General features: G+C 42.9%; 1 protein-coding gene across 2 annotated transcripts in view; it reads left to right on the forward strand.

The window, feature by feature from the left end:
- rims2a (regulating synaptic membrane exocytosis 2a) overlaps positions 1 to 25,179 on the forward strand; it is a 149,197-nt gene that overhangs the window by 57,457 nt on the left and 66,561 nt on the right. Inside the window, exons 8-9 of one of the 2 annotated variants that reach the window (XM_087848107.1) lie at positions 16,400 to 17,346; positions 24,476 to 24,687. In XM_087848107.1, coding sequence (XP_087704233.1) covers positions 16,400 to 17,346; positions 24,476 to 24,687 — 1,159 coding nt within the window. Of the gene's footprint in view, positions 1 to 16,399; positions 17,347 to 24,173; positions 24,242 to 24,475; positions 24,688 to 25,179 lie in introns of both variants that reach the window. The other variant, XM_035909569.2, reaches the window with a different exon arrangement.

Here is a 25,179-nt window from a genome sequence, read left to right on the forward strand (position 1 = left end):
CCCCATCATAAATCATGTGACATGTCGTCATGTATTTCACAAAACAAGTTTATTCTTATGTATTCAGAGGTGTGAATCTGGGTGGAGGATTCACTCGTCAGAAACAGGAAACTCAGTCTTTTAGAGTCTCCACTGTGGCAGACTCTAACATATCCTATTCACTTCTGTTATAATTCAGTCACCTTTCCCTGATCTACTAATAATCAACTAATTTGCATAACAACTCAGAACCCACTAAGTTGACAGGACAACAGAAATGCATGTTCAAAATATTATCACAAAAGAGAATTTCCTTCATACAGTAAATTACTTATGCTGCACCAATTAAGCAGAAAGCGTCTCACAATTTACTATATTAACAACTAAATTTGTTGTCTGATCACTGGTTGGTTGTGCCACAATCTTCTTTTCTTCCTTAAACTGTTGTCCTGCAACCTGGAGGGTTAGTTATCAGCAGCATTTGATAACAAAACTTGTCTGTTACGTTTTCCCCCGCTATGATTGAATCATTTTTCCTAAGATACTATTAGTCCTCTGGTCTATGTATTACTTTTCATCTCACTAAGTGACTTGGACAAGATGATAAACAGAAGCACATGCTCAAGATGCCGTCTAATCTTCATGAGCTCTATTGTATTTGTAAATGTTAGTATGGTTAATGCATTTCCTGTTGGTATGTGTGATTTTGTATACGTTTCTCTTTGCAGTGTTTCAGACTCCTTCTCAATTTTCCCACTTAAAGCAGTCAGTTTTCTTTTTCCCAGGTTTGCTAACCCAAATTTGATTTTCCACATTAAATTTAAAACCCAGTCACGTGGTTATAGAGTCGCTCTCTTTCAACTTACTTGGTGTTGCTTTTGCGTGCAGTAACAGTCTTGGATTCCGTCAATCGTCATCCATCGAGGCAAAAATGGACGCTCTCCCACCGGCCTGGTGATGAATTTTACATCACAGGTCCTTTAACAGGCACTTCTATGAGTCCCGACTGGCGTAGGACTCCGGCTTGGCGCTTTTCCCCTCGGTGAATGTTTGATTGCAGAATCCGGCTTCGAAGGACCAATTAATGATAGGTTTGCCTAGCACAGACCTATTGGCCTGGAAGTCCAGCAGTTCATCTAAACAAAAGGCACTTATACCTAAACAGACATAGATGTGTTTACCATACCGTAAAACAGTAAGAGAAGGTACGACCTCTCTCATGACCTTAGGATATGTGTGCATGCCAGAACACTCTGGAAGGCACACAGAGTCTTTGCAGACTGCTAAGGATCAGACCTCTATCATCATGCAATTGATTATATACCTCTAAGCATATATGAGTATATATCTCTAAGCATAAATGACAATCCACCAATATAAACCTAACAGGGAGTCAATCAAAAACATTTCAAACTCTACTGTTACTGAGAAGCTAAAACGCTTAGGTGCATGATTGACCAGTTAGCATAGCCACATGCTTCGTTTCATGAATAGGAAACTGACTGCTTTTCATGTAATCCTGTTACTGTGCTTCAATTCCAGTTCTTTTTCCATGCTCCCATTTATTCAATTACCCCCCCAAAATCCCCCCCCCCCAAAAATCCCCCCCCCCCCCCCCAAAAAAAAAAAAAAAAACCCCACACACACACTTGAAGAAACCGTGTGATAAAGCAATAATGAAACGGCTTAATCTAAACATCTGCGTCTCTCCAGTCCATTGCTATCATCATCCGTCTCATCCCCGGCCCATACTCAAATCCTCTTTTGCAACACTGATGGTATTTCACAAGCTCAAAGAGATTAATTATTTCCATATTTTGCAAACACTGCACCGTGTGCACCGCTCCCCACGTCTCTCTGCACGTGTACAATTAGCTCAGTTCATTTGTGTTGCAAATGAGCCGGCCCTGACGGTGCTCAGTGGCCGCCCCTGGTTTCTCCTGCCACGCGGCACAGAGGAGAACCCAGCCGAGGAGTGATCAAAAGCCTCCTTCTCTGGCAGGCAGATGCTGAGTAAACACCGAGAGAAGAAGAAGGAGCTCTGATAACCGTCTCTTCCCGCTTGCACTTCTCGCCTTCATTATTTTCGGAGTCTGCTGGCTGGCATTAATGAAACCCCATGTAATATTCATTTAATTCCCAATGTTTACTAGTTCATTAGGTTTAGGATAGTAGTTGATCTGATCTCCAGGGGTGGCTGGGATGAGGAAAGAAGCTGACTTTGAAGATTTTTCTTTGCACCAGCCGGGCTTCCTTACATTTATTCAAGGAGCCATTCACAGTCCTCCCCTTGCTTTACCAAATTGTATAGCATTTCTCTTCACCACACTTATGCTCTTATGTTTTTTTAGAAGTAAAGGTGAGACTTAAAGGCTGGATTTTTGTGTCAATAGATGAACACAGATCTGCTCCTTTGAATGCCAGTAAATCTAGAAACCTAATGGATAAAATGGTGGCTAAATGTGATTTGGCTCATTAAAGACACTTAGAAAATAAGTTAAAGTTGAGGATCTCGTCACAGATTAGACATTTTCTCAGAACGGATACCCTCTGGCCAGTTTAGCTCTCCGGCTAACAGCATGTGTTACAGACGCTGTCCCGTGCAATTACAATTAACCCACGCAACTCTTTGGTCTGGGTGCTCGCTGTGCAAAGGTCTGGCTGTGGGTTCATCGATTGAGACGGCTTGTCAATGCCATTGAGTGCAGGCGAAAAGGTCTTTCTGCTGAGCTCACAGCGAGCTTTTTGATCAGACCAATGGGAGAGGCAGAACTTCTTCACAAAGCTTTTTTTCCCTTTTCCTTTTTTAATGGTGAAAACTCCGGAACTCCAGCTGTGCTGGAAAAAGTCAGCTTTATTTTTGTATCCGAGTGGGCATTTAGTCGGTTTTCAATTCCGTCTCCTGTGGCAATGGTTGTTAAAAAAGTTGTTACTTAGCTTACCTGGCTGTCACTAATCTCCTGCTATCTGCATGTGTCTCGTGTTATGAGAACAATTACATTCATTCCGGGAAATGAAGCAGCAGTGTACCACTAATGAACGCATGTGAACGTTTAATTAAATAGTGAAAAATTTTCCTATCTGAAATTCCGTAATGTATTAAAACTAATTAAAATCTGTTTTTTTTATAGAAAAATATCTTCCTCGTCTGTTTTCCTTGTTTGCTTTCACAGCATTTCCACCTTTGAATGGGTTTTTGTGATCGTGTGTGTGTGACAGCTGTCAGACAAGAAAAAAAAATATTTTAGGGAGGAGGTCGGGAAGCAACTTCACCACATTATGCACAACTTACAGACAGCCTCCAGGCAAGCCTTCCAGCAGCCGGCGTGTTTGAGCCTGGAAATGGAAGAGATGGGTGGGAACAGCAATTTTTTCTTTTTCATTTTAAAACTATGTTGAAATGGAGCATTTTCACTGAGGAGAAGTGTTTCAAAATGCTTTGCAAATTGATCCACGATCAGCATTGAGAATAAGGTTGTGTAATGTGGTAGCTCAAGTAAAAACTTTGGTACACGTCTCCCATTATTTTGCCCGTCTGCACTCCTGTAGCTCTGAATGCCTTGCCCTTGGCACATTGTAGGCCAAACCCTGAGGAGCAGCATGTCTAAGCATGCTGTCTCAAATAAAAGTCTTTTACACTCTGCAGCTGTGTTTAGTTTAATTTTATTACAACAAAATCCTTTTTTTGAAATGAAACCAATTGCAGATGGACTGTTTAAAACGTATTCACTTTTGCGTATGCAGGGTCTCACTCTAGATTGGCTCTTGGATGCAAAGTCTTTGTGTGTCGATCTCAGTCAGCTTGCAGTCAGTTTCATTTTCTAAGCTGGACAACCAGTGAACAACACTGCCAGTAGCACACAGGTTGATTTGATTATGCCCGAGGCCCTGCCACAGAGATGCATCGGGGTAACTCAGTTGCAGTGGCTTCCCTTCCCTGTGGATGTAATTGGAGAGCACTTATGCCGCCTTTCCATGGCAGTCTGTTCCCATTCAGGCCTCAGTTTGTGATAAACCACCTCCAAGCTGCAAGTGTGTAGGAGGTAAAAGAGAATTAAGAAAGAAATACAGTGAGTGCTCTCATATATTATAAGATTTAAACTTCAACATGTCCTCATTTCTTGTTAGAAAAAAGTTGGCTTCCTGTTACTCAAACATACTCAGACACACACACATTTTTCTAGCAATAAAAGTCTAAACATTACAGTGTGCAGGTATCTTTTGTTGTTGCTATTTGAAAAACTTGTAACTCCAGCTAAGGTCAGGCAGTGTGGAGGTTTAGCTTCAGTGGTGTGTAGGACGTTTGCCCACAGCGCTCTAAAATCAACTTTTTTTTGTCTCAGCCAAACTAGTTATGTAGAGTCACCTGCAGTTTCAGCGTTCAGTGTTAGGGTCAGCAATGGCTGGTTAATATTAGGGGGGTTGGAGTGCCCCCACCTTTTAGTTATCCAGAAAAAAAGTCTACTTAAAGGAAACCTGTAATGCTCATCCTTAATTTCTGTCATATACTGTATATAATAGTACATTGTTGGGTGCTCAAATTAAGCCTGGCCAGTATTTGAAGTAATAAGGTGCCTGCGTGAAATCAGTGATAGTGGATATCCCTTATATGGTCATCTCATAGCTCTGTTCCCACCCACCAGCCAATCAAATAGTTTGTTTGCTAGGGATAGCCAGTCAGAATAGAGCTGGTTTAAAGGAATGGAGAAGGGATTAAACAGCTTGTTTTACATAGTGGATAAAGGCTGAACTAAACTGCTAGAAATGAGCTCAGTGAGTACCATTAAAAATGAAATAGGTATATATTACCAAAAAAAGTGTTTAGTTGTGCATTCCTTACAAAGAGTATTCACATTTACTTGGTTCATTTCTCTGTAAATATAGTTCCTGTATTATAAAACGGCCTCCAGCCAAACATGTGTATGGAGTTCTTTGGCAAGCAGGTGACCTGAAGCTACTCTCTGACTGGTTGCTTCAGATTTTCTACTGAGTAAAGCTTTTACTACCTCCCACCTTTTTGCTATTATTTAAACAAACACATTAATAAATGATTAATTTAATAAATAAATTATACTTTGTGTGATAGGCAATGCTGTCTCTCACGGCAGAAGAGGCCAGTTCAAGTGGAACTGCTGAGTATCACAGCAGAGCCACTATCACCATGAAAGAACATTTGTTTTAAGTGCACCAAATAAATATTGCTTTTCATACATATACAGTGACTCACACTAGCGATTGAGCCTAATGCTTTTAACACACTAATGAGAGAAGCTAAGCAGCGGTGCTTTAGAAGACGATGCTGGTGTTGCTGCAGCATGGCTGATGCAGTTGCCATTGTGTGCTTGTTTGTTAAATATGAAGCGTATGAATGAGTAATGGACGGGCTCACCGTGTTAATTATTATCAAAATGTTATGTTGTTGGGAGACGTGAGCTAAGGTTACAAAAAAACAACCTGATGATGACCTCAGCAGCTAGCTTGTGCATTTATAGTTAGCGGCACTATGATTTTTAAGGGCTGTAACTTGTCAAAAAAGATAAGTAGAACAAGCATGACTCTGATTAGATGGAATTTAAGAATGTCAAAGGACTCCACAGGCTTCCTGTTGAAATATCAGAGTGGTGCCTGTAATACAAGATGATGGACTCATTTTCTGCCTACATTTGTTACATGAGGCAGAGTGTAATGTTGAACAATGGAGACACAACCTTGAACCTAACATAAAGAGCTATTTAGCTTTGGACTCATCACCATTTATCATCAGTAATCAAAGAAATGCCTGCTCACCTGTGAACAGAGTTAATGCCCCTTCCTGACTTGACCACACTTTGTACAAATCCAGTGCACACACCCCTCCACACTGCTTAGTCTTGCTCTGTATTTGTTACAGGGATGGCTTGGCTGTCTGCCGCGTCGTGCTGTGCTGCTGCAGTCTTATCTGGTGACTATAATAGACTGAGAAGCATTGGTAGAAAAAAAGATGAGTGTGGGTGGGGGCGTATACGTGTGTGTGTGTAGGTTGGGGGTAATGGAAGGAAAGACGTGAGGAGTCCAGACCAGCCTGGACTGCTGCTGGTTTCCCAAGAGGGTCATTGGTCCGTCCAGCCCCAGAGATGTTATTTTGGGCTACAAGGATTATTAAAGCATCCTCTGACTCACCCCTTAGCTTTTTTCATTACCTCCTCACTTTCTGTGCAGCCAGACAGCCGTGCAGCGTCACTGCCTTTGATTTCGAATGCAGCCCGCTCACTGGAATGAAAAATGCATACTTAGCAGAACTGAGAAGAAATGTGTGCATGTGTGTGTGTGTGTGCAATTACGAGTGTGTCAAAGAGAACGAGATGGGGGAGAAAGTGGCTCTTAAAATGTTTTTTTTTTCCCATTGCAGAAATACAACCCAGCGTTTTGTTACAGTATAAAATGCTGGGTTACGATATACAAAGCCAAATCTCGATACGTCCTCTACACAGAACACTTTGTGAAAATGCCTGAGAAGCCCTGACCATACACTGTTTGTAAAAGATAGATGTAGACATTGTTAGGTACTGTAACTGGTTTGAGAAATCAAGTTTTGCATTTTAAATATGTGAAGAATAGATTTGGGACACTGCAGGCTTGTATGATGGTCACTAAACCCTCTTGATGTTGTGTTCAGTAGGACTTCAGGATGGGACTGATGCTGTAAACCTGTTAGGACAGTGTTTGTCACTTGAGTCATATCTCGAGTGACAAGTAGGATCGTGTTACCAGAGCAGTTGCCCCCTGTTGACTATTAGAAAGAATGCAGGTTGAAAGCAGTTAGCTTCAGATGTCAGACCATGTGGGTATGTCCATCATTTTTATACAGTCTGTTTCAGCAAACAGTACAGTGATGTAACAACATACGCAGGCTATGTCAGTACGCTGTGACATTAGTAATGGATACAGTCAGTTGTGCAACAGACTTGAAACTTTCAACCAGACAGAGTGTGAAATACTATTTTTTTCAGGTACGTGACTCTACTGAGTCCTAAAAGAAAAGAGTTTTTTTCTAACTTTGAAGATTTTGATGTTGAATTTTAAGGACTCGCTGTGTCATGCTAAACAATGAAAAACACAAAAACAAGAAAGCCATTGAGGAACAGAAATTCACCTTTTGAGTTCTGATGCAATTCCCCTAAAGATTTTAAAATGCTATCTAAAAAAGCTTTTGGTGGGAAGCAAACTTTAGTGGCTATTATATACATATATACCCACAAACAACATGGATAGGTGTGTTTTTCTCAACTATCCTAGTAAGTCATGATAGGCCAGACATTATTTGTGTGTTTTCAAATGTGCTGACAGCTCTGAAGATCCCAGCTTAAATGGGTCCACAAACAAGTAAAGTACCATTTTTTTCTCCAAACCAAAAAGCCACTTTTTATTTCCCAGATGGTGTCAAACAGGCAGTTATGTGTTTCCTTTAGAGGGGGTGGATAGGATTACGATGTCCTTCATGTGGTGATGTAGTAGTATGGCATGGTCACAGATCAACACCAATCACATGCATTTTTTTTTTGTAGATTCAAGCACTTGGCAGAAATAAAGCATAATTACCCACTGGTGTTGGGGTGTTGATTGCCTCCAGGCTCTCCAGAGGCCCCCCCCCCCCCCCCCACACACACACACACACACACACACGAACACACACACACACACACACTTTGGCCGTGAACAGTTTTCTGTGTTAAACAGTAAGGATAATTAAAGACAGTGCTCATATACTGCTCCAAGTTTGACCCCACATACTGTCAGGCTGTTTCACTGCTCCACATGGGTCATTAAAAAAGAAAAAAGAAAATCAGCTGTGATGTACATTTTATGGTTGCTAGCCTTGGCAGTATAGGAAAAAAAACATACACATGTTCTGCTCCTCTAACCTCTCTCTATAGGGTGAGGAGAAATATGCAGCAGCGTAGCAGTCCTGACTTGTAGCTAATCTTAATGGCATATTCTGCTGGGGCTTGGCCTACATAGAGCACTAGCAGTGCCTCTTCTTAAAAAGGAGATCTAACGGGCTGTGCAGTGCAGAAGATATATCAGCCATGCTGGGTATAAACATAGCATGAACACACAAGGCACCGCTTGGTCTACGTGCTGACAGGAGGATGGAGTCTGTGTTGTTGGAGCCAATTAGTGAAAACATTCACCGATGTACAGACACTGTCAGCTGCGCTGATAGATGTGGGGCTGCTCGACTTCTCTGTCTGCCTGCTACACACAAAACTTTCCACAGAGCAGGGAGATGAAATGAGGGGGAGGCTGCAGTCTGCTTCTGTGAATGAAACTGGGCTTTTAGGCTTTGTGCATGTGCCTGATTATTTACTAACCTTTATTAAAAACAGAAAAGCTGATAAATTATAAGTGTATAGCGAGTTGATCAGCGATGAGGTTTATAAAGTAACATTTGCAGGATTAATAGTGTTATGCTCTTCGTGTATGTTCCTCTGTTTGCCAGATTGCAATCACATTGTGTTGTTGTAACCTTCAAAGACATGCATGTTTGGTAACTTTGGTGGATTTAAAAGTTGAGCCTGTTTTACCATGTTAGCCCAGTGAGAGACTGCCACAATGTCCAGACTGTACCCTGCCTTTCGCCAAATGCCAGATGAGATAGACTCCAGCCCCCCTTGTGAGTCTGGCTGGATAAGCAGTTAAGTTAATGGATGGATGGGTGTTAGCCAGATTACAATTGGATAGCATTCAGTCTTTACACTCAGACACTCAGGCAACAGTTTACCAAGTTACCAACACAAATTCTCATGTATCAGATAAATATCTTGGAATCAGTCGCCTGATTTGACACGGGAAATGGCTGCTGTATGCATTTTACACCTTTTTAAAATTTGGTCAAATCACATTTAAACTCCAAGACACTTCCTCCCATCCTAGTTGCAAGACGTTAAGGGTGCATCAAAGAGCTTGAAACATGCACCGTTAGAAAGAGAGGATTTGTGAGTTTCACATGGTTGCTGTGACTCCAGACATGCAAAAGTATGGGGCGTGCCTGACTATCATATGGACAAAAGCCATGCATCCAGAGGGGGACACATTGAGCTCCTGTGAACATTGTAAGTTTTGTATGTAAAACTTATATATTTACCCATGTAGTATAAATTTCACCACAAGCTCCATAGCCTTTTGAAATCGGATGCTTTCTTTTGATAAACCCAGTGTTTATGGGGTGTACTTGTGAAAGTAAATATTAACAAATTCAGTCACAACACCAGTTGCCTCAAGCCACTTTCTATTGTAAAAAAAGGGCCTGACAACAATACAGGGAAAACCTCAGCAATCAGATGACCCCTTTTAGTAAGCACTTGGCAACAGTGGGAGGCAAAAACTCCCTTTAAACAGGAAGAAACCTCCAGCAGAACCAGGGTCAGGGAGGGGCGGCCATCTGCTGCGACCAGTTGGGGCAAAGTGGAGAAAGACGGGACAAGAGGCACACTGTGGAAGAGAGCCAGAGATTAATAATAATAAGTAATGATTAAATGCAAAGGGGTGTATAAACACACAGAGAGTGAAAAGAGGCGAGTAAATCACTGCTACTTTATGGAGCACAGTTAACTATAATCTCCTCACTACTTACTTGTTGTACTTACTGTTACTGCAAGCCAAGAAGACCAGACACCAAAACAAAACTGGCTCATCTATAAGAGTCATCGCTTTTTACATATTATGGAAAGAAAATAGATTTGGTGGAAAAGCTTTTGGGGTTTCTAAGGCTTTATTTCCACGGCAGCTCATAAGCCAGTTCTCAAGTACTTTCTCTCCTCTTAGTTACCCGTCCAGCTTTCATCATTTTACATCACTCACAGGCCATCTTGAAGCAATAGAAGCAGATGTACCTGAAGAGTGGTAGCATTAAGTGTGAGGTGTTATGGAGAGCTGGTGAGCTGGAGTGAAAATATAGAACAAAATCTCCTTGGTGTACTTGAAGACTGAAGTGGGAGCACCACTTAAGAGCACCACGGAGGATATTATTCCAACACAGACATGCACTATTTTGACTTCTTCGTCTTCTTGAAGTATGTGGAATTAAACTGATTTTCAGCAAGGGAAATGTAAAGATGCTTACAGTGTATAGTTTTTACGAGTCCATTCAATGCATTCAGAGTCCTGCTCGAGCTCACTGTGTGATCACAGATGGTCTCAGGCCATCTACTTACTTCCCAGAGAGGCAGAAAGCAGATCTGCAGCACACTCTATTTAAAACCACTGCAGGTTTATAAAACACTTCCACTATTCCTTTACCATGTCAGCAACCCATCTCCCGCCTGCCCTCCCTGACTCCCTGCTCCCGTCAGGCAGCTGTCACCGGCACTATAACAAAAACCATGTAGTAGCGTGTCTTTGGTCCAAACTCAGAGCCCACCGCACAGGAGGGCGGAGGTGAGAACGGAGGAAAACTGAATGGAGAAGACAGATGCAAAAAGTACTATGGCAGAAGAGTGACCTTAGCAACACCCAGATACAGTCAGTCTTAATACACCCGGCCGCACACATGCACAGAGTAGACTTATCGTCCAAATCTCCCTCTCTGCCCCCTCTCACGCTCGCTCTCTGTGTAGATTTGATTTGATGCCTGAAAATCCGCCCAGTGGATAAAAAAAGAAAAATGCATAAGCCATGTCATTTGTTCAGTTTGGTCATATAATTGCAGGCTGAATGAGATAAGGTGAGGCCTCCTCATGTACTTGTCCTTGGTCATAGACATTAGCTAGTAATCGGGCCCAGGAGTGTAAATCCTTTCCGAGACAGAGGACAGAGTGGCCGCTGGGTTGGACGGCATCGCCGTCGGCTCACTTTCAGCCGACTCACTTTCAGCCACCCAGAAGCTTCTGCAGCGGGACTGTAAACGTGTGTCATCTGTGCTCATCCGGCAGTGTGGCAGGTTGCTTTAGATGCAGCAGACCGTAGGAATCAAAGCAGGTCATCCGGGTGGTACGCCCTCATTTGGGATATTGGGAAATTCAGCTGAACTGTCCGGTTTACTTCGGGGGTTTCAGCTGGTTTGATTGTACGACAGGATCGGACATGCTGCTGCGTCTCAGATTCACGGCTACCAACTGAGTCAGTCCTGGAAGGCAGAGTGATGCTGCATCTTTAAATGGATCATTAGAGGTGTTTTTCCTCTTCTTGCCTCCTCTCCTCTGATTGCTCTCACTCGAAACTCACATGCACACTCAGCTTATTTTCATTCTTCCCCCTGCTTTTTTTCCCTCTTTTTTTTCTACTCAGTCGAGACAGTTCCAGGTTGTTTTGCTGTCATTAGCGGGCCAGATTTGTTCTAAGAGAGGAGGGCTTCTGCAGCGCGGCGCCGCTCATGTGTTCTCATTTGACTGCTCTCCATTATACGTGAAGTAGAGGTGGCACCATTCCCGCGGGGGCAGCGTTGCATTTTCACCTTGATTGCTTTTGGCTTTCTTATTTAACATGTTTCTTCAGCAGAAGCAGGAGCAAACGGAAGCTGTGTCACACCGAAAAGCACTGCTCCATGACTGAATCATCTGCTGTGGGTAGATCAGCCATAGACCTCTAGATAGAAAACCACAAGTTTTAGTATTAGAGGAGAGTGAATCTGGGAAATAACAAGGCTCCGGTAGTAGGGTGGATCGGACTGGGTGCGCGCTGGGATTGTGTGCAGAATGTGTTTGCGTGGAGCTGCCAGGCAGAGATTTGAACTGAGCTACATCCCAGGATTCGACAGTGACTTTCAGTAAGGCTGGCTATATCTCTGGATTTAGACTGTTATGAGCAGTTTGGATAAAGCATGTGTGAAAATGTTTTTTGTTTTGTTTTTTCAAATGGTTTAGCTTTAAAGGTTATTTAGCAGTGAAGGCATTTTTCCATTGAACTGTATGAACATTTAAATTTGCCCTATGTTATTACAGCAGATGTAATTTCTTTTTTTTCTTTTTTTTTACGGTAGAACAGTGGACTTGTGGTTGACTTTTTTCTTGGGTGAGGGTACTTGTCATAGTAGCAACTCCATCATTGCAGTTTCTTTTGCACATTAGTGCCTGTGTGTCAGTGCGTACATGTGTCTGGGTGCCTACGCATGCAGCTGAATCCTGCGACATCTGTGAAGGGTTCATCACTCACTGAAAGCTTCCTTATTGACTCTGTGTTATTGATTTTCGTGCCAGTGGCATTTCTTCGGTTTTAAAAGGGAAGTAAACTCTCAGCACAATTATATCCAGGGAAGAAAATCCTTGCTCAGTGGAAATACTGTGGAAATAACCTCAATAATATTTTTTTTTTATTTTCTTTGCTGATAAAAAAAACAAACAAAACACTTATTAAAGTAGCTATGAGAGGACATGATCTCTTATTATTTAAGTCGACAATAGTGTATAATTTGGACAGCATACTGGCTGTGTGTGTGTGTGTGTGTGTGTGTGTGTGTGTGTGCTTAGCCTCTTAATGTGATGATGATGTTGTAGATTTATCATAAATTCACATCAAATGTTTATGATTTGATCGGGACTTTCTGCTCAGTTTCATCGCTTTCATCATACAGAGTATAGGGGTGTAGGGAAAATTACACACACACACACAGGGAGTGACACAGTTAGACGATTTAGTCCATTTGCAGCCTGGGAACTGAGCTCTGTCTGTGGATGCTTTTGACCGGATCTGCAGAGAGAGAATAGGGCAGTGTCCTCTCATTACGCCCTGCAGTGAATCGGGGAATTTCACCAGTTGTTTTTTGTGTGTTGCTTTGTAGAAAATAACATCACATAAAGGTTTTTATCATGACGAGCATGTCAGGTCACTTTTAATCTTTTTGTGGGTCGCACTTTTTAATCTTTCGGTGCCATAGTGTAATCCCATGATTTTTTGGGGGGGGATTTTTTTTTTGAGCCCTGGATTTGATACATTATGCTGCTTTTGATAAGGACAGTGTACTTGAAAAAGATGATTAACTGGAATTACCTCTAGAGCACTGCAGGCGTACAAGGCTGTCCTGGCAGCAGTAATAACGCGACATCAAAGCGATGTCAGAAACCTTCTATATTTTAGTTGAAAAGCTCCGGCGCCACCTTGCATGAATCGAATCTTATTGCCATCTCCGTCCTTGTCTGTAGCTCCACGATAGAGCAGAGGGTTTCTATAGTTAGCTCAGCATAGGACAACAGCAGTAACAAAGGCTGCTGTTATTCCCACAGCAGGAGCGTATAGAAGCCCTGGCCTCTATTCCCATAACATAGCACGCACAAAGTGCACGTGCCTCCCTGTTGTTGGCCCGTTAGGTTGATTCACTGCTCATCAATCTGCTCTGGCATCACGCAAACGCGGATGAATCTTGCGCTATAAGGGGACGTGATAGGAGGCCTTTACGTTGCCGTGCGTGACTCAATCGTTGCCGCAGCCAGACTTCTGTGCAACTTGGCAAGCATCATAATCCCACGGTGTCACATCCTGCCTCTTCATGCTCGAGCCTGACAAACATGATGCTTTAATGCGGCGCGCATACCAGATGCAATGTCCGACTGCAGGACACGGTTACTGTAATTTGGCATCTGCGTACTTTTGCTCCACCTAATTCCACATTCCTTGTCGATACCTCTTCTCCCATTTTGCCCCTCCTTTCTTCATCTCTGTCTGAGTCACTAAGGATGGAATACAAATCCAAGATCAGCAGAGTGTGTCATGCCAGCACTCAGGTGTATGCAGAGAGAGGCTGTCGAAGCAGCAGAGAATATTGCACAGTGCAAAACATAGCCCTGCGTCACCACTCTGTTGTGTATATATTGAAGGTTGCTTAAGCACAAACAGCAGCAGCAGCAGAGTCATGATGCGGACGCTGATAGAGTGCAACGGACTTACTGGCTTGCTTGTGAGCTGCCACAGACATTTCTGTGTTTGGAAAGGAGGGACATACAAGGCTAAACGGGAGCAGAGGATTGTGATGCTTGTGTCAAGTTGTGTTAGGCCTCGTCAAAGAGCTGTTTGTTAATGTATGTTGTGCGAACTGTGTGCAGCTGCTATGAGTATGTGTGTGTGTTTTCTGGGTGTAGCGTTTTAAGACAGTCTCGGAGAGGACGTTGGCCTGAAGCCCCAAAGAGATCCTGAGAGTATTCCTTAAGCAGTCGGCTCAAAAAACACACACGCGGTCACAAACACACACCTCAGTGATTACAGAGTGGCTATAAAGAGAGATTTCTCACAAACACACACACTCCCCCGCCTTCCTCAGCTCCATGTCACACCGCCTGTCCCCCCTAATTTCTGCTGCTGCTTCACTTTGAATTTGTGAATGAAGTGCAGCTCGGTTAGTGTCCAGGAAACAGCTCATGAATAATGTACCAACCCTCGTGTGTTTTTCCTCCATCTTTGAATCATGATACTGGTGATAGAAGGTATTTGTTTTGATGTGAAACAGAAAGAAGTCACTCCTGTGAGCTGGCAGCATCACAGAGACTCGAGCGGCCAGTTTTTCTTCCTCTAGGTCGTTCTTATTTGGCGAAGGTATGTGATCAGTGCCTGCTTTGCAACAGTGGCCCTGAGAGGTTTGTTTTTTTTCTTCTAATTTCTGTTGTGTTTTATGGTTTTTCTCAAGTTGAGTGTGTTTGACCTCTCAGGGCCACCGTACATGCTTGTCTGTTTGGCTATTAGTAAGCAAGATAATGCAAACGCTGCTATTTCAAGATTCTCGGTGGAGAGGAGAGGCAAAGGAAGCACCAATTACGTTTTAGTGTGGCTCCAGATCATTTTCTTACCAACCTACCAGCTCTCAGAGTAAAAAAGTCTGTGTTTGTTAAGTTTTTAAGTGTTTGTGATTTTTTTAAAATGCAGACAGTTATTAAAGATGGCATTAACATCTTTTGTGTCTCAGAAACTGAGAACATTAAAAAACAAGCAAAGTCTCAGCAGCTTTCACCAGCTATAATGCTTCCTTTACGTCTAGTGTAAAGACCAAAAATCACAGGCAGATTGCAAACTTGCCACGTACACACACCCACACACGACCCTGAAATGGAAGCATGGAGTATTTATTCTTTCTGCTGCAAAAACAACACTGACATCCTCACCTTATAATGTCGTTATGAACAGCTAACTGTTGCCTAAGCATCATTAATGGCATAACATTAGCATTCCTGGGCAGTCATGTTTGTATGCCGCATGTAAATATGTTAAAATGCTCTTTTTGACCTGTTCTTGTTATTTTGTCCCTTTTGCAATTAAGTAAAATTTGCTTTTTATGTGCCAGCGTTGCTGGGAAGCACATTTTGTGCTGCACTATTGCTCAGCTTCTGCCCCTCTCTAAGAGCCCATATTTTAACTGTACAGCAGTTCATGAACTGTACGCAACGCTCGTTCATCATGCTGTCTCTCCCCAGAGCTAGCACTTGACTTTAGTGAGATTATTCAGTGTACAACATAGAAATTCAAACACGGGGACCACAAAAAGCATCTTTGCCCACACGTCCCTCACCGCAATGCTTATATCTTTTGTACTGCACATCCATTTTAGCTTTGACTAACCTGAGCAGTCTGTGATCCAATAGGGAAGGGCCAGCCTTCCTTCAGTGAATCAGCCAATCACATGTGAGGAGTCCTTACCTTGGCTGGTGAGCAAAGCTGGCAGCGGTGATTTATGAGTCCTTTTGAAATTTATGGAAAGTTGTCACGTACAAAATTAAGGGGATGCTTCACAGAGCTTTTTCCTCACCAAAATGTCATTATTACTTTGGAGGAAAAGTGGGAGAAATGTAGGAGAAAAGTGGCTTATGAATAATTGATTCTGAACAAAAGAATAAATGCATTAATGCACAGTTAGCCCCCTCCATCCTTTTCATCCACTTCCTGGATGGTTTCCTTCCATCCAGACAACAATAAAACGATTGACGCCTAATTTTTTAGAAATATGAAGCTGCTGATCGTAATCAGGGCGTACTTTCTAACATTTCAACATTTCCAGCTTTTAATTGTGTTCTTTTTTTTATCAATACCAGAACATAGAGATATTTTTATTGTCTCCCTACAACCCCTTCATGTGCACAGCCGGTGGATCCCTGAATCATTTACCAGTGCTCTACTCTCAGCACACGTTTAGCATATGTGTTGAGAACACATATTGTAAAATGACTTGAATTGTATATTTTGTGTCTTCTTGCTTCTTGGACTGAGAGGAAGAAGAACTGGTGCTACATCCTGCTGTTTAGTTTAGTCTTCTCTCTCTCTCTGTGTGTGAGACAGAAACAGTGCAGGCTATCATTAGCTTTTCACAAGGACTGGGACCTGTCCAGTGCAGACCAAAGTAAAGTGAAGCTACAGGATGCAAACAGCTTTCAGCCCAAAAAGACATCATATAATTAGAACAAGACAAAATCTTGTCTACAGTTGACCGGCTAATAATTTCTTTTGTTCCTCTCCTTCTGATCTGCAGGAAACGAAGCCCGTCTGCATCCAGGGATCCAAACCAAAAATACGACCAAAGGGAGGGGGGCGACCACTCACAGTATGCCCCGACGGACGGCGGCATGCCTAGATCACCGTCTGACTATGGGGAGGGGGACCCTCGGCGGGCTCCGCGGGGCCCACACATGTACTCAGACATGGATGCAGTGCGAATGGGCTATCGGGACCGTCGAGGTCCCGGTCGCTGGCACTCACAGGAATACCCACTCGACCAGGAGCTAGATGGACCGCCCAGTGAGTATGACCTCCAGCGGCAGCGCCAGGAAGAGTTCCAGGCACGCTATCGCAGCGATCCCAACCTGGCACGCTACCCTGTTAAGCCGCAGCCCTACGAGGAGCAGATGAGGATGCACGCTGAAGTGGGCCGGCTAAGGCACGAACGTCGCCACAGCGACGTCTCCCTGGCCTACACGGAGCAAGATGAGCCCAGCCCCATCCGGCTGTCGCGTCAGCTTCTCACTGAGCGCCGGCCGCCTATGGTGGGACAGCGCTCCTACTCCGTTGACCGGTCCTCACCAGGGCCAATGGGTCCTGGCCTCGGAGGCCACAGAGGAAACCACAGCCCCCCAACGCCACACCGTAGTCCCGTTCTGGGTGACCGGTCGGGGGACCTGCGAAGAGGAGACCTGGGGGTAGGTGGGGATATGATGAGGAGGCCGCAGCACCACTTGGACCCCAGTTCAGCTGTCCGCAAGACCAAGAGGGAGAAAATGGAGAGCATGTTGAGGAACGACTCTCTTAGCTCAGACCAGTCGGAGTCGGTGCGCCCGCCGCCCCCCAAGCCCCACAAAACCAAAAAGGGAGGGAAGATGAGGCAGGTGTCACTGAGCAGCTCGGAGGAGGAGCTGGCCACCACGCCGGAGTACACCAGCTGTGAGGATGTGGAGATAGAGAGTGAGTCAGTTAGTGAAAAAGGTAGGAGCCAGCACACCACCAGCCTCACTGTCTGCTCTCTCTCTGTTTCTTGTTCTCTGTATCGAAAGATTTTTACAGCATACAAATACACACATATCAGTGCTGTTATTGTCTTAAAGCCGTTCTGCTTTACTGTTATTGAGCAGTCACTGAACTGTAATTCAATCATTGCTGCTGTCTTCAAGTGATGTTGATTATGCAGATGTATATATTGTATAACTTTCAGATTCCCCAGTCTGTAGTGTGTACATGTGCTATGTGTGTGTGTGTCTGTTTATAAATGTATTTTTTTTATCTTTAAGGCTCATCATTTTCACTCTGAAAAATCTTTAAAGATGTTTCTGTTTATACAGATTTTTCAATAAAGATAACATTCTCGTAAAACATTAAACAATCTAAATGCAGAAAATTTCTTCTTAAAATGCTCCATAACCAGAAATAAGTGCTCTTAGGTTTTGTATTATTTTTTGGGGGGGAGGGGTTGAACATCTTAAAAGTGGCTGTCTTTACTGCCATTTCATTCGTCTTCAAACAAGAAAACAAACCAGCCATTGCACACGTGCAATAAAAGCCTATAAAAACTGAAAATGATGAGCCCTATTTTTTGTGCGGAGAACTGCGGTGTTTTCTGTTTGTCGTTAATGAATCTCCTCTAACAGCTCTTGGTGCCTTCGAGGAGGAGGCCTGTGGGCTCACAGGCCAGCCAGACATGCTTCAGTGTGGATGGGTGGTTTATGTGTGCGTATGGCTGTGAGTTGGAAACTGACGTAGCACCGCTGATCTTAAGGCTCTCTGCTTTCGCCGCTGTTACGGCACTATTTGCCAGGTCCTGCCACAGCTGTTTGAGAGTGTTCTTTAATGGACAGTGTTACATAATGGACAGGCAGGAGGAGAAAGTGAGATGTTTTGGGAGTTGTGGCTGTAAACGGAAACAAAGGGAGCTGACTTTAGAATGTAGAAATGTGTTCCTGCAGCAAATTGTATCTGCGCTGTTAGCCTCGACTTTACAGCTCGCAGAAAGCGGAGCTGCCTTGCTGGTATTGCGAAGGAGTTCAGTTTAGCAAAAAAAAAGAAAAGAAAAATAGCTCTGCTGGTTTTTATTTATTTATTTATTTATTTATTAAATCAAGGACTGCTTAAACTTTAAAATAATAATGTGGATCCCTGATTGAGGTTTTCTTACCGTCTGCTGTGACTGATCTGTTTGCATCTCACATTTATTTAAGTATATATATTTATATTTTAAAAAAAAATCCCGCCAAGCAAGCACACACTGACTGAGAGAAATGCCACTTTGCATAGAATCAACATCAGAGGCAGTCGTCAGCTTCTCCCTGCTCCTCCTGGTTGACAGTTGTTGTAATTGCGAATTGATTTTTTTCTTTTTTCTTTTTTCTTTAACTTTTCCTGGGATGTAAAATCAGGAAAGAGGGAGGAGGAGGAGTGTTAGGGGTTAGACTATAGAAAGGACAAAAGTACAGTGGCACAGCTCGCCTTTGTCGCTGAATGGTAGATGAAATGTTTAATGCAGAGGAGAGCAGTGGAATTTGGTTGGCCTGCTCTGTTATGTAACTGTTCTCCACTCTAAGGCGAGCAGCTGAGCACCCGGCGCTACATTATTGATGTGGGAGTTTCCAGATTTACAGGTAGCCGTGGAGCAAAAATAGGGAGAAGGCAGGTTGTTTAGAGGGTCAGAGTTTCTGTTGTTTCTGTGTGCGTCTGTCTGCCTGCCTCCTCCGTAGGTCACGCTGCGTAGGAGAAAAAAACATAGGGAAGAGTTGAACTGTTGACCTGGATAAGTATAGCTTCCTATGCTAGGTACAGAACATACTCAGACAGCTGATTATGTAGAGCTTTATTTAGTTTTAATTGGCAGTTTCATTAATTATTAATTATATCTATGACATAACTAAGGCTGCTGTGATTCGGTGCATGCAGGGAGTCTGATAAATGGGTCAGCAAATTGTACTGAACCATTTATTTTAAAACAGTGTGTACGTGTTTGCATAGTAAGTTTAATTATGCAATAATTAGAAAGTGCATTCCAAGCTAACGCCAGCCCCGATGTGCACATGTGACCCTCAAATATTTTTCAGCTGGGTCAGATCAAGCAGGTGTTTTTAATGCTCCTAAAAAAGGAGCGAGAGAAGAAATATTCCTTCTTGCTTTGTTTAAAAAAAAGAAGCATACAGAAGGATTTTGATTATTTACCAGAGTGAAAATAACAATACGAAGAGCAGTGGTTGCAATTGCACGTGAGACAAACAAGGGCGGAAAGCAACTTTTTCGCCATATGTTCCCGTCAGCATCTTGGGGGTTTGTGCATTCAGCTTGACTGGACAACGAGATGGGTGTGTAACAGCAGGCTAAGTAGCGTGCATCCCACACTCTCCAGTTTCTGGTACCTAGAAGGGGGAGAGGAGGAATCTGTAAAGAAGGAGGATGAGGGGGGCTGGGGGTTGTGAGAATAAGAGTAGTTGAAGGGGACGAGTTAGACTGGAAGAGAAAGGGTGTGCCAGCTGTAATGGGCCTGGCTTGTGTCTGTGAACGCAGGAGACTGATTTATTGCGATGGTCCTCTCCCTGTGTTTTCCTCTTTATTGATTCCCCTGACATGCAGTCTCATAATAGTGCCCAGCACACAGAAAAGGAGAGGATGGCTGGCTAACTGCAGCAGACAGGTGGACATTGTGTAGTGACAACCTAAGTTACATCCTCATTAATGGCTTTTGGGATCAGGTTTTGCAGCTCGGTAACCCTACTGGGTTTGTAGTGTTCAGCCTCATGCTAGATCTGAGAAAGATTGTCTTATTAATCCATCCTTTCTCTACCTGAAAGGCATTGTTTTTGGGCATATTAAAGAAGGTTAGTTTATTAGAATAGATACTGATTGATATTTTGAGCTTAGCAGTAGCTTAACATGATACTGTTTCACCTTTGTAGCATGGTGGCTATGTTTAAACATAGACATTGTTTCGACCTGCCTCTTTTCTGCTCTCACCTCTTGAATTGTAGTAAAAACAGCATCAATAATTAATGATCCAATTAATAGTTTACACTGGTTTTTATTGAGCCGTCAAAGTGATGGAGAGCCTGCTGGTGGTGAACTCCGCCACTGCCTGCGCGCTGCCTTCGACCTGAATCAGCACTTTGCGGGGCCTCGGAGTCGGAGCGAAACGGCAGGGCCGGGCGCAGACTGCTGATACTCACAATTTATGGCCGTGATGAGTTTCCTGCTTGCTGAAAAATCAGACAGTGCCTTAAAGGGGGAATGGTGCCCATTTGTGGCATGCCGCTGTTAATGAAGCTTCAGGGAAAGTAAGGAGAGAAGGCTGGGTGTGTCTCGGTGCGCACTCAAATTCTTTTTTTTAAAACATTAAGAGTGGGCTGGGGAGGGGCCTGAAGATGGAGGCGTGCCACAGGAAGAAGAACACACATAGGTGGAGGTTAAACTGTAAATGATGGAAGCTTGAGATGAGCCACGTAGTGTCTATATTCATTCAGTCTATAGCTCCACATCAAACACACTACACTCTCATTGGAGAGCAAAGTGTGCTCTGGTGTTACGCTGCTGACGGAAGAGCAGCTGAAAGGCAAAGGAGGTAATTACTATTGTCAGCTGTTGGCGAGAGGGCCACGGAGGCCAGAGCCTATCTGGGGACATCCATAATAGTTTATCACAGCACATTACTACATACACTAAGTAGTTACAGTGCTTCTTTAGAATGATGGATGGATAGTAATACAAAGGGTGTTGTTTGGCCTAAACTGACCTTGCAGCTTGGTCACAACAAAATTGCAAGTTGGAAAATGTTATTGAAGATCTTTTTACTATATGAAAGGGGGAATATTATGATCTTATTTCTTCTTATCATTTCTTCTTGGACTCTTCCAGTGTAGCTTTGTATGATTCACAGTCCGAACTAATCCTTATTTGTCATATACTGGACTAGATTGTGCTCTTTCTGAAACAAATCATTTAAGTTCCTTCACCTTTAAGTGAATTTTCTTCTGATTCACAAAAAGAATAATAAATAAAAATTAAAAAGTCTTCTCCCACTGATATCATATAGAACCAATAGTACAAAAAAAAAAAATCAGTGTTTACAGCAGTTTGACACTTATATTGATTACTTATACATACTGACACTACACTGACTTTGTTATTTGAAACTTCATTTGCAACCAAGATAAAATATGGATAAGACAGGACATAAGATACATTGTGTTTTAATATTGAAAAATATTGAAAAAGAAAGCTTGGAAGCTAAAAATTAATTTGAAGCCAGAAACAGACCTTCTGTTTAAGAGCCACAGTTCTGCAGACATGTCTCTTTAAGAGAAGCAGATTTTCTTTTAAAGGTTAGAGCCTGAGAGATTTATCAGTGAGCCAGTATTATCGGCCGTTAGTAGTTATTTGCTAAGTGGCATTGGTGTTTATGCCGATAAATGAAAATTTAAAAAGTTAAAAAAAAAAAGAGGGAGAAACACCTTTAGTGATGTTATGCGTACCAGGCTGTTATAAGTACCAGAGCGCACTCTGCAACTTTCCAGTTGGCCACCTATGTTTGGAAACACAACAGACAGCTGATCCGAGCAGAGTCAGGCAGAGCCTGTATGAGTGCATAAACAACTGGAGATAGCAAATGTTATGGAAGGCTGTTTATCCTTTGTGTGTCTTAATAGAAAAAAAAAAACATTTCCGATCCATCGGAATATTAAATTTCAAAATCTCCAAATAATTCTGTACACATCTGTTAAGAAAGTACTGAAGCCCATATTACCCCAGTGCAATGAGGGATTATTTGAGACATTTCTGGCTATGTGTATTCACAGTGACCCTGTCTTTATGCAAACAACGTCTTCCATGCAGGTTCTTTTTTTGTCCTGTGCTGAAAATTCTTTCTCTTTACCCCTGTCCAGTCCAGCCTCCCACCACCTCCTCAGCCTCCACATCTAGAAGCATATGCAGTCTATTTTTATGCCTTTCCATCAGAGTTCCCTGATTTCCCTGAGATTGAATCCTGAGCCAGATAATACTTGAAGGAAGCCTGTCCTCTATAGATCCATTAGGTTCTACAGCTCTTTGCAGGGGAAGTGAAGTGTGGCGAATGTGATGTATGTGGCCCATGGGTTAAACAAGTCGAGTGTTTTCAGATGACCTCACTTGTGACTGCAGCCCTGAGGTCCGCTATTGACTTTGTACATCTGTGCAAACACACAAGTCTACAACAGCATGTTTGCTGCCAAGAACACGTTGTGTTTCTGTATTATTTAAATGGCCCATTCTTCGGTAAATGTTTTAATAAGAGCAACTTTATTTCCCCTTCGTAAAATGAATTGGCATCATGGCTGAATATCATTTAAATGAATTATGCATTGTAATGGGATGCTAAAATGATGTTACCGACTGAAGTCCTGGACAGAGAAGAGCAGGATTTGACTCTTAACTTGCGCCTGTCTTCACCTCCACACTGCTCTCCCCTGAGAATCTCAGCACTACCTTTGGATTCAATATTTGTTGCTCTTTTTAATTAGCTTTAAATGTTAAGCTTCTTAATCAAATTGAAAGTGCTCATCTCACTGCTCTGTACATCCACACTGGAGAACAGGACAAACCCTGCAGAATCACAAAGTTGCTTCTGGAGATGGATGGATAGTTTTGATCGGTTCACATTTGTCTCATTAGAAGTCTTCCCTTTATAACTGATTATTATCCTGAAGGCACGACAAGAGTAGAGAAATGCCCCAGAATCCTTCATCCTGCGATCGTCATCGTAGCCACTTGCCTGGCTTTCTCAAGGCCATGTATCCGTCTATGCTACGGCAGAAGTTGTAATCAGAGCCTCATCTTTAAAAGCTCTCCCTGGTGCACTTTAGATCGAGGTCAGTTAAGGTTGTGTGGCATTGCAATCTGAATCCCCAGTTAAACACATTAGAGGTCTGCCCTGCTCCCTACTATAGATGCAGCTTCTTTAGAATAAGATAGCAGTGTGCTGACTTTGTTTCAACAAAACAGAATCTGGCCCGAATGTTTCTGAAGATTGCTGTCTGAAAAAAATCAGAGGAATGTAACGTGGAACATGTGTTTCGATTGAAAGCAAAGTTTGCCTTAACTATATTTGAAGAAATGAAGAAAGGTCTATTTCTTCACCTGCTCGGGAGGGGCAGCTAATCTGAGGAAGGCTGACTAAAACGGAGGAGGATGGGAACTAAAAATTCTTGTGTGATATGTTTCATAAACTGAGGGGACAAAGCAGGATTATTTTGAACTGTGAATCAGTTCAAAATCAAGTATTGTAAAGAAAACAAAACTTCGCTCTGTGGCCTATATGTTATCTTAGTGATGCTCTTTTCTTTTTATAATCATACTAAACATATTTATTTATTTCAAATGGGCCGTTTATCCTTGCCCCGCCCACTCCTTGTCTATTTGTCTGTTTTTCAGAGGTTGCTAATGTGCTGTTGGAACACATGTAATACCTTTAAAGGATTTGAAGCTTCAGATTGTGCTTTTGACTTCAGCCATGGCTTGTGTCTTGTTTAGTTTTCTTAACTGTACAGTGCTGAACACAATCCATCTGCGTCTTTTCCTTCTCTGCAGGGATTTTAGGAGCGGTTATCTCTCTTGCTGAATTATGGGAGCATGTGAGCACTCGTGTGTTTGCGTGTGTGTGTTGGAACGTGAATGTTTGGATGTCTGATTTCGAGCTCTCTGTGTCTTTGTGTGGGTGTGCGCGCGCGTTAATGTCTGTACTTTGTGGCGTCCTCACTTGTCCCTCTCGATGTCCTCTCTCGTGTGTATATGCCCTCCCTCCCACCTTACAGGAGATTTGGATGGCCATTGGTGGGACCATGCGTCATGGCATAGCAGTGAGGCTTCCCCACTGTCTTTGGTGAGACATGTGGAGCCCTGCGTTGACCCTCCCTCCCTACCACCCGCCCCCTTAACCCCACCTCTCTCTCTCACTCTCTCTCTCCTTCCCTCTCTTTCTGTCTCTCTCTCTTCTCTCCCCCGCCCCCTGTCCTCCCGGAGTCTTTTTGTCATTTCATGTTTCCTTTGTTTTATTTACACCTTTGCATGTTGTTTTTTCTGTTTTTTCTTTCTGTTTTTTATCCCACACCTGTAGGGGACAGTCAAAGGGGAAAAAGAAAAACTATTGAGCAGGCATTTATGTCCGAGGCGACACACACCTTATCTGAGAGGCAAAAGAAAATGGTGCGCTTTGGGGGACACTCATTTGAAGAGGACTTGGCATGGTGTGAACCGCAGGTTAAAGACTCGGGAGTTGATACGTGCAGTAGCACTACGCTAAACGAGGAGCATAGCCATAGTGAGAAGGTACTGAGACAATCTAGCCTGCTTTTATTTTCTTTTTTTTGTTATGATTATTATTTATGACCTTACCCATCCAGTCTTTGTTTGCTCTCTGTCACCAAGTGTAAATAGGTGAGATGTCTGTTTTATGGATTTTATTTAACGTTGTATAAATTGATTTCTCTTGCGATTTTTAAAAAATTTATTTATTGTTTTTGGTTCGGTTACTTTTGGCTCCACCTCGGTGTTGCCTTAAAAATAAAAGTCATTTGGGGACACCCTCTTTGCTTGCTACTTGTACTTGCTGTATTGCTCCCCAAATAGAAACTACACCTCTTTACAGTAGCTGTAAAAGACTTGGGCATTGACACACAACCTCTCTGTTTGTCATGGCACTCAGGAATGTGGGTCTCTCCTAGTTGCATGCTCGTTTTTTTTCCTCCGTATGTTGTGTTCTTGCTCTGCAGCGGTCCTGTTTAGTGTAGTAGGAACACCCTTACTTGGGCCCGTCCCCTC

The sequence above is a fragment of the Neolamprologus brichardi genome, chromosome 11 (assembly GCF_056152115.1).
Source record: "Neolamprologus brichardi isolate AB-2024 chromosome 11, ASM5615211v1, whole genome shotgun sequence".
Classification (NCBI taxonomy): domain Eukaryota; kingdom Metazoa; phylum Chordata; class Actinopteri; order Cichliformes; family Cichlidae; genus Neolamprologus; species Neolamprologus brichardi.